The 13,258-nt window shown below is 54.0% G+C and overlaps 1 protein-coding gene across 1 annotated transcript in view; it reads left to right on the plus strand.

Annotated features, from left to right (window-relative positions):
* Positions 1-1,781: 1,781 nt before the first annotated feature.
* The window catches only part of TMEM132B (transmembrane protein 132B), a gene marked incomplete at both ends in the record, with an annotated part of 388,765 nt that continues 377,288 nt past the window's right edge, over positions 1,782-13,258 (plus strand). Inside the window, one exon of the mRNA XM_082853297.1 lies at positions 1,782-1,848. Coding sequence (XP_082709423.1) covers positions 1,782-1,848 — 67 coding nt within the window. The remainder of the gene's footprint in view (positions 1,849-13,258) is intronic.

Here is a 13,258-nt window from a genome sequence, read left to right on the forward strand (position 1 = left end):
TGAGAATGATAATGTGGACAGCGGATCCCTTTACATGAGCTCTTACTTCATAGGTCAGGGGCTTTACATACGTGTTCTGGGACACCAGGCAGATGCTGCAATGGCTTCCATTTCTCAGATGGGGAGACTGAGGCTGGGGAGGTTCAATGACTCCCTCCAGGGCACAGCTAGAGTGGCAGAGCCGGGATTCTCTGCCAGGACTCCATGACTCTGAAGTCTTCTCCAAATTTGTCTTTGCGTCACCCTCCGTACGCTGCCTTATTGACTGTTTCCAAAGAGTTTGACCCACTGTTTTCACGGAGAACCGAGACTCTGGAGCCAGTGGCTGTTATGATGGGGCTGGGGGCAGAGCAAAGACTCCGACGCAGGTGGACCCCTCCCCCCCCCCCGCCAGGCCCCCGCTCTTCTGGCTGTGGGGCAACTTTCAAGGCATCTGAGGCCTGCGGGCGGTGTCCGCACGTGCGCCCAGCATGCTTCTGCTTCATCAATTTTGTTTCGCCCCCCGTGGCCTAGCTCGGGTTGGGGGTTGGGACGCCCGGGGGAGGGGGGGAATCTAGGACTTCCGGAAAACGGGCACTGTGGCCCCCGCCGAGGCCCTGCCCACGGGCTGGAGGAATCCGACCACCCGGTCCCCATCCCCGCCTCTGCTACACCCCCGCGCGGTCGTTGTTTGACCCCGCGCCGCCGGGAACTCGTTCCGGGGACCGCTCTGGCCCGCGCCCCTCCCTCCGCGCGCTCTTAGGGCCTGCGAGAAATGGGCAGGCGTGGCCTCTCGCTCGGGTAAAGAAGGGCCCCCGAGGGTCTCCGCTTCTCGCCACCCGTGGGGCGCCATCCCTGAGGCGCCATCGGTCTCGCTCAGGACCCCTGACCGCGCCCAGCCAGCGCACCCAGCCCCGATCCTAGGGCTCTGTAGGAACTCCTCAGGTAGCCCCCGACTCCCGGAGGCCACCCCTGTCCTCCCCTCCCCACAGGCACCCCCAAGCTGTGCCAGATGTACCCCAGGACCTCTGGGCTGCGCTCCGTCTCCCAGTCCGTCCCCCGCAGACACCGCCCCTCCAGACGTCGCTGCCCCATTCCGAGGACCCTCCCCGTCTCCCTCATCCCGCGACCTTGGGAACTCCCGCCTACGGCCCGAACGCGCCCGGATCTGTCCGCACTTTGCCCAGTAGGTCATCCGTCCAGCGGTCCCGGTCCCCGCCAACGCCCTGACCACCCCCGCAGGGCTCCCCAGGCCTCTGCGGCCAGGCGCCCTCCCCCGGGGACGCCGGGAAGTGGCACGTCCCGCCGCCTATCGCCGGGCGGCCGCCTGGTGCCCCGTCTCCCGGCGGCGGGCCCCTCCCCCGGCCTCCCCGGCCCCTCCCCCCTCCCGCCTCGCCTCCCTCCTCCCAGGCGCTCGCGCGCTCGCTCACTCTCTCGCTGGCTCGAGGGGCGGCCAGCAGCTGGCGCGGGCAGAGGCGGCGGCGGCGCGCCCGGGATGGGACGGGCGCCCGGGCGCGGGAGCCGCGGCGGCGGCCGCGGCGGGGGCCGAGCAAGTCGGGCCAAGTGCGGGGCCGCCAGCCAGGGCGCCAGGCGCTGAGCCCCCGCGGCCCCCGGCTCCCCGGCCGCGCACGGCCGAGCCCGAGAGAGCGCGCTGAGGCGCAGCCCGGGAAGCGCCGCCAGCGCCGGCCGCCTGCGTCTGGGGAAGAGCGGCGCCCTGGGAGCGAGCCATGCCCGGCGCCCGAGCGTAGCCGCGGGGGCCGCTCCCGGGAGCCGCGGGCCGGGCCCACCGCGCGCCGAGGACCATGCCGCCCCCGGGCCGGGCGCCGCCGCTCGGGCTCCTGCTGGCGCTGACGGCGCTCCAGTGCCCAGGTAACGCGCGTCCCCGGACCCCATCCCCGACCCCGGCCGCCGCGCATAAAGTTGGCTCCCGCACGGGGCGGCCACCTCCTTCTCAAGTCCCCGGTAGCTTGCGTCTCCCGGACTTGCACAAATCTGGGGAGACTCTGGGAACCCAGGGGTCTCCAGCCCGTACCCCTTTGCCCAACGCGAGAGCCCGCCCGCCTTCCTCCCCAAACCTCCAGCTCCCCTGCGGATCCGTTCAGGGCGCAAGGGGGGCAACCGGCCGGGTGCGCTCAGCCTCACCAGGCGGGTTCCAGAAACCGAGTCCCCTCCCCGCCCCGCCTTGGGGCAGCGTCCCCCCAGGACCCGGTTCCCGCGGCGGTTTTGCGGTGGCAGGGAGTCGGTGGGCCCCTTCTGCCGGTTTCCTGATGCCCGCGGACGCACCGCCGGCTTTCCCAGGACACCTGCGGGGCCCCACCTTGAGGTCGCCTCGGTCGGAGCCGTCTGGCTGGTCCGCAGCCCCTCCCCACCCTCCTGCTTTTACATCCCTGCCGAAGGTGCCCCCTCCCCAAGTGGCCTCCCCTCGGCTGCTGCGTAGCCCGCTGCTCGCCTCCTGGAAACGCGGGCTGCCCCAGCGCCCTGACCCCAGGGCGGCCAGGCAGTTCAGGGCGCGCAGGGCCGCCTGGAACGTGGTACTGGCCAGAGCCATTGCTTGGGTACCGTGGAGCCGGGCTCCCCGCTGGCACCGGTGCAGCTGTCGCCGAAACCTAGCGAGTGGGAAAGGCAAAACAGTCAGGTATTTTGGGTCTCCGCTGGAGTTTGGAAAGCTTTCTACCACCTTGGTGTGGCTACACGTTGGTCCTAGAGGCCGTTTATCCTAAAATGCCAGTTCCTCCCTGCCTCCCACCCCAAGCCGTGGAGAAAATTCTAAAGGCTCAGAGGAACCGGGAACAGTCACCAGCACCATTCATGTGCATTTGGAGAGCTCGGTTCTCCAAACCTGTTAACATCAGGACCCGTGATTTGGGAGCAGGTGGCTTTTGCTTGAGAAGATTCTTCTCATCTTCTTAATAAACAAACCACACAGCCACCCAGAACGCAGCAGCAGAATACAACTGTAACTTTTAAGCTTTAACTGTCTTGGAGGGTTGCAGTTAGGAGCAAGCCTCGTATGCCAACTTAATGTGTGACGTATTTGCGTGGAAAAAGTAAATACTGTCTTCCTTCCAGATGCCCTTAAGTGACCCAAAATACTTAATAAAGCCTTCGCCTCGGAGAAAGCCTTTTGTCAGAGGCATCCATCGGCGTTCAGCTTGGCTCAATGTAGAGAGCGGTGCCGGGCTTGACGTGGATGACTCTTTAATCTGCTTGTCTAATAAGCAGCTCTGATGCTGTTTTGCTCTCCGCGTTGCTGGAGTCGAGGCTGTTTCCTCTTAGCTGAAGCCCTGCAGCCCGTTCCCCATAGTGCACAGTCCCTTGGGCTGGAAAATTGCAGTTTTGTCTTGATTTTGTCCCTGCACGGGGGTCAGTGCTCCTAAGTGAAATCGGAAATCTCTCAGAGAAGCTGCCTGCCTCGTGCTTTGTTAAGGGAACATTTGAACCCTCCGTTCCCCCCTTCCCTAGCAACAGAAGAGCTTGTGCCTGGCTCTGGGCGGCCCAGTCCTGGTTGGGAAGGTATGCCACCCCAGAAACCTGGTGCTGGCCCGGCTCCAGAGTCTCCCCGGGAGGGTCTCAGCTGGGCAGCTCCTTCTGGCAGGTGCTGCTAGAGCAGAGTCCCCAGTGCCGTCGCCAGGTCCTTGCGAGCACATGGAAGCCTTTCACCGGCCCCCACCAGGGACACAAAGAGACGACAGTTTGATAACTCTATATTTAGCACCAGTTAGGAGAGCTGGGGGAAAAAAAAACAGGGCTGAAATTCCTGAAAGGTACTTAACTGCCTGCCGTTGGTTGAAAGGTTCGGAGGAATTAGCTAGAGCATCCTTCAGAGCTGGTTGGATTTTCTGGATAATTTCTGCCATGATTTCCCGACCACGTCTGGCTGAGGCTCCCGGAGAGGGGCTGGAAGAGTTCAGAGGCGAGGAAGGACGCGATCTGTCCCCCATCACACACAGGGACTGCCTGCTTTGTGCCCCCTCCCCCCTCCCGCGTGGGTAGCTGCCATGGTAAAGAGTGTGGTGGGTGTATTTCTTTCAGCCTTGCAAGCGCTTAAACATATGGAACTGTACTTGGTAAGAGTCAGCACAAATCCCTCAGCTTGGCGACCAGGGGGCCCCTATTATTCAAGCCACTTTTGTGCCTGCTATGGCTTTGCAAATTAGCAGCGCTGTTACTGTCCCTGCTGGGGAAAATGGACGCGCCTTGCTCCATTGACCCATTATGCTCAGGGTCTATAAAGTCAGGGTGGGTGGAGAGCCCCCGACAGAGGGTCCTTGTGAGCGACAGAGCCTGCTAGTTGGAGGGAGCGGTGAGACTTTGGCTTCAAGGCAGAGATGCTCTTAGCCATTCCTGGCACCTTGGCGTGTGGTATATTTCTTTCTCGTTACAACAGTGATGTGTGTGTGGGGTGCCCATGGGTGGTGTTTCTTTTCAGAGAGGTGGCACTGGGGTTGGCGGGGAGCCGTGTACCAATGCTGTCGCCTCCCCCCGGGTGATTTAATGGCCGGACCGTGGAGGTTCCCAGAGTAAATCATTTCGTCCCCGCCCCGCCCCTGCCCTGGATGCAGGGAACTTGGGAGGCATGAGGCTTCTGCATGAGCTGCGATGCTTGAAGCCAGTAATGAGCGTGGTGGTTGCCATGGTCCAAGGGAGCACAAGAAAGCCCTCGCTTGTGGGTGGGTGTGAAGTCGGGGAGGGTGGTCTCTGGGTCAGCAAAGCCCTTGCAGCGGCCTTGTGCCCTCTGCGTTGTGTGCGGATGGGCACCTCCTTTCTTCTCTCCTGGCTCAGAAATTGAATGGGGATGGAGAGGGTGCATTTCCCTTTGAAGCGACGGGATTCAGCAGATGCATCGCCTCCCATCACAGTGGGGAGACGGAGGCACCCTGGCACGAGAGGCAGCATGATGGGGTGGTCGTGGTACCACCACCTCTTCCCCAGAGTAAATGAGTGGACTTGGAGAGCAAGAAGTGTCTTAAAGCATCTCCTCCAACAGCTCCCCCTGCAGGTGGCAGAGGAGACTTGGGCATGGGAAGTGACTCGCTCAGGGTCACACGGTGAATTGGTGTCAGACTAGGGTTCGTGGCTCTCACAATTTCTCCGTTTTTTAAAAACTGCTTGCCCAGGACTTTCTCACCCTACACAGTGGAGCCTTTCTGGTCAAGGAGTTCTACTGTCTGGTCCTTTAGAGGACTGTGACTTCATTTAAGGAGCCCAAGGTCAAGAGACAGACAGCCACTGGGGGGTGGCTAAAATAGCAAATGTCAACTCAGAAAGGCAGGTAGCAAATCATCACGATGATGATGATGATGATGATGATGATGATGGTGATGGTGATGATGGTGGTGATGTGATGGTGATGATGATGGTGATGTGATGGTGATGATGATAATGGTGATGATGGTGGTGATGTGATGGTGATGATGATGGTGATACGATGGTGATGATGGTGATGTGATGGTGATGTGATGGTGATGATGATGGTGATGGTGATGATGGTGATGTGATGGTGATGATGATGGTGATGTGATGATGGTGATGATGATGATGTGATGGTGATGATGGTGATGTGATGATGATGATGGTGATGTGATGGTGATGATGATGGTGATGATGGTGATGTAATGATGATGTTGATGGGATGATGGTGGTGATGGTGATGGGATGATGGGGTGATGATGGACACGCATGCTTCTGAAGTCACTCCCTGTGTTGTGGGCACCATCCCAGGCATTTCCTCGTATGAACAGGGTGAAATACTCACCACTCTGGCAAATGGACACCCTCACTATTCTCAGTTTACAGATGAGGATATTGAGGTCCAGAGATGCCAAATAACTTGCCTGAGGTCACACAGGGTCAGGATTCCAGCCCAGGTGCTGGTCTGTGCCTTACGCACCACCTCACAGCCAGATTCCCCTCCACAGCCTTGCGCAGAACTGTGTGGACAGACTCCTGGACAAGCCAGACTGACCTTCCAAGATGGTGGGTGGTTATGGAGTCCCTTTCACTTCCTTTCTGCTCTCTCTTTGCAACAGATACACCTATAAACGCGAGCTAAGGTTTCCAGCCATAGAAATCAAACAGATTGGAGTCAGCTCCGCAGGCAACTAGGAGTCCTTTGCGTTCTGTGCCCTCGAGGGATTAGACGGTTACGTTAAAGGGTGAGACTTCGGCAGGCAGACACCCCCCTCCTTTCCATTTGGTCTCCTGCGCTGGTTCTCCCACGTCAGTGAGGCTCAGAATCAGAAGCAACACTGCAACTAACCCCGATCTACACATACTGTGCGTTCTAAGCCCTTTGCTGATTTTACTTCATTGAGTCCTCAGTGGCTCCCGTGGGGTAAGGACTTGTGTTTGCCCCATTTTACAGATGAGGAAACTGAGGCCCAGAGAGGCGCCGTGACCTGTCAAGGTCACACAGCCGCAAAGGGATGGGCCGTGGATGTGAACCCACAGTGTAACCGTCTCAGAGTCGGGGCTCTTCGCTGCTACCTTCTCTGCGTTTGTAGGCACTGAGTTTCGTGGGCAGCTTATGGATTCTGAGACTAATTTGGGTCCAGGGATGTGTTTCAAGTTGTGGGCAGAGCTGGGTCTTTTTTGAGAAACCATTTTGGGGAATTTTGTCCCCTCTAAAGTCGGCTTAGGGTCCAGGGGTGCATCGACAAGGAGGGGTTTGGTGGTTTTTTTTGGTCCCAAATATTGTTTTATTAACACTTGATGTTTTCTAGGATTTAAAAGTTTATTTTTAAATTATTTTTGAAAATTTATTTATTTTTGGCTTCATTGCGTCTTCATTGCTGCGTGCAGACTTTCTCTAGTGCGGCGATCGGGGGCTACTCTTCCTTGCATTGCGGTGGCTTCTCGTTGCGGAGCATGGGCTCTAGGCACGTGGGCTTCAGTAGTTGCAGCACGTGGGCTCAGTAGTTGTGGCTCGCGGGCTCTAGAGCACAGGCTTAGTAGTTGTGGTGCATGGGCTTAGTTGCTTTGCAACATGTGGGATCTTCCCGGACCAGGGCTCAAACCTGTGTCCCCTGCTTTGGCAGGCTGATTCTTAACCACTGCGCCACCAGGGAAGCCCCAGTATTACGTAATTTTTAAAAATTTAAATTTTAAATTGAAGTATAGTTGATTTACAGTGTTGTGTTTGTTTCAGATGTACAGCAAAGTTATACCATATATGTATATGGTGTATACATGTATATTCTTTTTCAGATTCTTTTCCCTTACAGGTTATTACAAAATATTGAGTATAGTTCCCTCCGCTATACAGTAGGTCCTTGTTGGTCATCTGTTTTATATATAGGAGTGTGTATCTGCTAATCCCAAACTCCTAATTTATCCCTCCCCTCACCCCATTCCCCTTTAGTAACCACAAGTTTGTTTGCTATGTCTGTGGGTCTATTTCTATTTTATAAATAAGTTCATTTGTATCATTTTTTAAAAGATTCCACATATAAATGATATCATATGATATTTGCCTTTCTCTGTCTGGCTTACTTCACTTAGTATGATCATCTCTAGGTCCATCCAGGGCTTGCCGTTTTGGGAAATTGAGCCGATGTGGAAGGCTGCTGGCTGCCTTTGGGACATGTCTGGCTTGAGGGCTTCTCAGTTGCCAACATTTAAAAAGTGGAAGATGTCAATATCACCAGCCAGGTTTCTGGCTTATCTTGAGAAACTGGGAGATCTGATCTAACCCCTTCTAGCCCCTTGGCCTCTCCAAGACTCAGTTTCCCCATCTGTAGAATGGGCCCTGTCTTAGTCCATCCAGGCTGCTATAACAAAGTACCACAGGCTGGGTAGATTATAAACAACAGACATTTATTCCTTACAGTTCTGGGGGCTGGGAAGTCCAAGATCATGGTGCCAGCATGGTTACATTCTGATGAGAACCCTCTTCCTGGTTCATAGATGGCGTCTTCTCACTGTGTCCTCACTTGGTGGAAGGGATGAGGGAGCTCTCTGGGGCCTCTTTTATAAAGGCACTGATCCCATCATGAGACTCCATCCTCATGACCTAATCATCTCCCAAAGGCCCTACCTCCTAACATCATCACATTGGGGGTCACCTTTCCACTGACGAATTTTGGGGGGACACAAGCATTCAGTCTACAGCAGGCCCTGACCCTCTGCTGATCTCGTCACAAGGTTGGGAGACACCAGCAGGGTGACGGCGGGGGTGAGAGGGGTGCTGTCCTGCGGGGCCTGCGGTTTCTCAGGAGGGAGGGCAGGCAGGAAGGGAGGGGCTGATGAGCTCTTCTCTGCATCAGTCAGACCTGTAAAGAGAAGGATAACGGCCCCTCTGCTGCCTCCCAAGTGGTTTCTCACTTCAGGATTTCCCTGGATTCTTCCCTGTCACCCAGGGAGAGGTTAAGGGCTCCGATGTATTCCCGGATGGGAGCCCCGAGATTCAGAGGAACTCAGGGACTTGCTTAAGACAGCACAGGCTGTGAGTAGCAAGGCAGGGTCTCCTCCCCAGAATCTCTGACTCCTGTCTCCCCTGCCCCTAAGGCACCTCCTTGTCCTGGAGTTTTGCTTCAGTTTCCCCACCCTCAGGCTTAGGTGCCTGTGACCTCAGGGGCTTGCATTATAGGGCAAGTTTGGTGTGATGGAGCGAGGGAAAGGAAGCCAGCGAATACACAAGTAGGAAAGTCTCAGGCAGTAATTTACACTCTTCATACTCAAGACAAAGCAGTCTGATGGGGAAGGTCTAGGTGATCCAGGAAGACTTCTTGGAGAAGGTGGCCTTTATCTTATCCGAGACCTAAATGTGATCAGACCAGAGCCAGCCCGGAGAAGGGTGTCCCAGGCAGGAGGAATTTGAATCCTTGCAAGGTTCTTTGCACAGTGCCTGGCACACAGCATGGGATCAAGAGATCCCAGCTCACTCACTCACTCACTCACTCATTCATTCATTCAACAGGCATGTATTAATCAGCGCTCAGCACTAGGGACACAGCAGGGAACAGAAGAGACATATCCCCCATTCTGAGGAGCTGTCATTCTGGCAGAGCGAGACAATTGTAAAACATTGGACAAACAAATACATAATTTAATGTCAGGTGGTGACAGCGCTACCGGGAGAAGTAAAGCAGGGTCACTCGTTGTCACTTTTATTCTCCATCAGGGTGCTTGTTTTGCATCTTCCTGGAAACTCAGGGGCAGGATGGACCCCTGAAGCCCCATCTCTGCCAGGGGAAGGCGGGAAAGGAGCCCAGGTGCTTTGGAGTGGAATTCCATCATCTTCTCTTGTTCATCCCACCTGGGGCCGCAGTGGGTGTGCGCCTGCGACTCCTGAACCGATCAACACCCTCTCCTTACCTTTCGGTCCCAAAATAGTGACATAAAAAAATCAATAGAGTCCAGTTGGATTGGCTGTATTTTATTACTGAGGAGGATGGAGAGTCTAGAATTGCCCGGCGCTTCTGAGCCCGGCTGTTTTGCGGCGTTAACCTAAATTAACCTGTTGGGGGACCTAACTCACCATGGCTGCGCTTCGGAGCCCAGGATTCAGCGCCTCGGAAGGGTGACTCAGTAAATACTGCGCCTCTGATGTCTGCTTTGTGCTTGGAATGCCTCCCACCGGGGCTCTTAGTGCATCGGAGCAAATGGACACATAAAAATGCTGCTGCGGCTGCAGCCCTGGCTCGCGGGGCTGACACTGTGGGCCTGCTGGAGGGTCCTGGTTTTCTTTCCAGAACTCTGGAGTGCCGGACTGGCCCTGCCTGGTCTCCTGGCTCTCAGAATCCCTGGCTCCCTTTGTTTGCCCGGTCCTCTCTTTGCCCTGTTACTTGTCGTTGGGTTTATATCCTTGGATTGCTCTGTTCCTCTGCGTTTTTGTCATCTGCTGCTGCAGGCTCTCCCGGGTGAGCTGATGGGGCAGGTGAGTGGGGATGGGAACACCGGGGCGGAGGGATGAGGAAGCCGTGGCCCGGTGGGAGGGGACCTTGTTTTCCTGCAGTCGCTCGGAGACGGCAGGGGGAGTGGAAGGGGCGGGGCATGGTGTAGATGGAAGATGTTGTTTTGCCAGGAAAAAGTTGTTTCTAGGGTGGCAGTGCAGAGGAACTTGCCAGGCCAGTGGAGAGCCGCTGGCTGCCTTTGGGCCATATCTGGTCTGCAGGCTTCTCTTGTCAGTTACCGGCATCTAAAAAGTGGGAGATGTTAGTATCCAGGTTTCTGGCTTCTCTCAACAAACTGGAAGATCTGGGAGTGCTGGTGTGGCTCCTTGACCTTTCTGAGACTCAGTTTCCCCATCTGTAAAACGGACCCTGCATCCCCTGCTGGTGATCTTCGAAACCTCATCCCAGTCTGCTTCCTTTCTTCATTCTGCGTTAGTTCACGGACACGTGTTTTCTCGTGCCCCTGTGCTGTGACAGGCACTGTACTTAGAGCTGGTGATACAGCAGGAACAAGACAGGCAAAGGCCCCTCTCCTTGTGGGGTTAGCATTAAGGCGCAGGGAGACAGAGACTGAAATAGCTAAATAACTAAAATACACTGTTTATTAAATGGTCATAAGTGCTTTGGGGGAACATGAAGCAGGGGAACAGACAGGGAGCGCTGGGGAGGGATGTTTTGCCATTTGAAAGAGCAGGTGTCACTCAGAAAGGTGACATTTGAGCAAAGACCTAAAGAGGTGAGGGAGCCAGCCAGGGGGCTGTCGGAGAGAAGAGCGTTCCAAGCAGAGGGAATAGCCAGTGCAAAGGCCCTGAGGTGGGAAGGTGCTTGGCAGGTTCAAGGACAGAAAGGAGACCAGTGAGGCTGGGCTGAGTAGTAGATGAGGTTAGGGACCAGAGCCTGAAAAGGACTGTGGCTTTTGCTCCGAGTGAGGTGGGAGCCATCGGCAGGTTTGAGCAGAGGAGACGGTGCTCTCACTTATGGGAGCAGAAGCAGGGAGAGCCCCAAGGGGCTACTCAATAGTCCAGGCAGGGATGATGGGGGCTTGGATCAGAGTGGCAGCTGGAGAGGAGGTGAGAAGTGGTGAGATTTGGGGTGTAGTTTGAAAGTTGCGCTATGGGGTTTGCTGATTGATAGATTCGTGCAATAACTATCTATCGGGAGCCAACTATATGCCTACCCCTGTATTGATTCGGGGGCCAAATCAATATTTGTTAGTGGTGGAATTAGGAAACAGAACTTATACCTGTGAGTTGGGCTTCTGCCTTTTATGTGCTCTTCCCAACAGCTCTGGGGAGAAGGTTGGGATGGACGAGCCCGTGTTTCTGCATCTGTGAGATGGACATAGCGACATCATTAAGGAGAGTAAAGTTAAGAGGATCCAATGAGACAATAGATGCAAATGCTTCTTAGCAAGTACCCAGCACATACTAAGTGCTCAATAAATGGGGGCAGTTATTAATAATGTTGGTAGGACAGTCGAGGAAACCAGGGCTCAGATGTACTATTTGCCCCTGTAAATACGTGGAGGAGGAGGTTGGATCTGAGCTGTGGGCTGTCAGATTTAGCTTGGGGTTCATTTTTCTTGCTGGAACCACTAATATTCTAAGAAAAAAATTCCTCCTGTCTTCATGATGTGCTTGTGCTAGCATAATTTATTATTGTTAGGTTGCCAGTGCAGGTGTACTTGCTTCATTTAGTAGGTGTGTAGGTGAAAAGTCGTGTGTCAATCAAATTCTATTTTCTCCATCCAATTCCACAACAGTTGAGAGACGTGTAAATTCCATCTGACCCTGTGCTGGCCTTGGCTCCTGTGTTGTTGCTTGCTATTTTCTGTACACATTAAATCGGGCATCACCAGGCTATGGTCCATGGACCAAATCCAGCCCTCGACCTGTTTGTGTAAATAAAGTTTTATTGCAACACAGCTATGCCTGTTTGTTTACTTATTGTCTATGGCTGCTTTCTCACAACAAGGGCAGGGTTGGATAGTTGTGACAGATCCTATGGTCTGCAAAGCCTAAGTAAATTACCTACTATCTGGCTCTTTTAAAGACAAAGTTTGCTTTAAATGGTCAAGCAGTGGTCATGTAAATGTGTGTTTATAGCGCTCTATGGTCAAGACAAGTACCCGCTTTTAATGTCAAAAAAGTTATCCAGCTCATCTGAACGAGAAGAATTGTGGGTTTGTTATCCCTTGGTTAAAAAAGAAAAACATATTGATTGAAAGTTGCCATCAATTCAGTAATGCTCTTGAACGAGTGGGTTTTGGCAATTACAGTAGCATTTATGTAGCGTTTTAAAAATAGTAGCACGTGTGTGGGAGATAGTTTTTACTCTGCAGGCAAAGCTCCATGGCTCACAGCTCAGAAGACCCCTCGGAGGGATGCTGCTGGAGGGAACTAGTATTAAAGGAACCTACTGCGTAGTTATGTTATATTCAGAATGACTCCAATCAGTGGATCTCTTTTATGACCTTGTGTTTTTTCCTATTTGGTTGTTTTAAAGATGAACGTATCCTTCTCTATTTTATCTGTGACGCCCAAGTCTGTGATATTTTAAGTTTCCAAATTTAAGATTTTAAGTGCACTCATGGAGGTGATGTGTCAAATGCAAAGGTATGTCAGTGGATTAAATCTGGATTCTCACAGTTGCAAGGGACAAAATGGGGAACGCACTAGTCCCTGAAGGTGGGACGCTTAAGGAGGAAACAGCTTCAGGCATGGCTGGATCCAGGGGCTTACTCTCCTAATGAGAACTTCTGCTCTCACTCTGTCTCTTGGTTCTCTTTTTCCCTATGTTCACCTCATTCTCAGACAGGCTGTCTCCACCTTATGGCAAAGTTGGCCACAGTTGGCTCTAGACATTCCTCTGACCAGCAGAAATCGAATGTCTCTTTCTTAATTGTCCAGCAGAAATCAAATGTCTCTTTCTTAATTGTCCCAGCAAGAATCCCAGGACCGACTTTTACTGGACTAGTGTGGGTTGTGTGCTGACCTCTCAACTAGAGACGGTGGCTGTGGGGATGGAATCCTGCAGCTGATGAGTCACACTTAAGTGTCTCTGGAGCTGGAACTGGAAGCCGCTTGCCAGAGAGATAGGCAAGGGATGATTTCCCAGAGGAAAATCTGGGTGCTTCCAGCAGAAGGAAGAAAATTTTACTGTGACAGGCTACCAGGTGAGGTGGGGAGCCCCCCCCCAGAGCCAGGTCAGGAGAGCCCTCATGCCTGGATTGACACATCTGGTGCCCCTCCCATCCTTTTGTGGGTTCTCTCTTGGCTGCTGTCCAATCTCCTGGGGCTTCTGTTTTGTACGTGTGACCTCTGATCCAGTCCAGTGATCTCACACATGTCTTAGTTGCTTTGGTTGAAAATATGGACTATTTGGAA

The sequence above is a fragment of the Leucopleurus acutus genome (genome assembly GCF_964270905.1).
Source record: "Leucopleurus acutus genome assembly, chromosome: 13".
Lineage (NCBI taxonomy): Eukaryota > Metazoa > Chordata > Mammalia > Artiodactyla > Delphinidae > Leucopleurus > Leucopleurus acutus.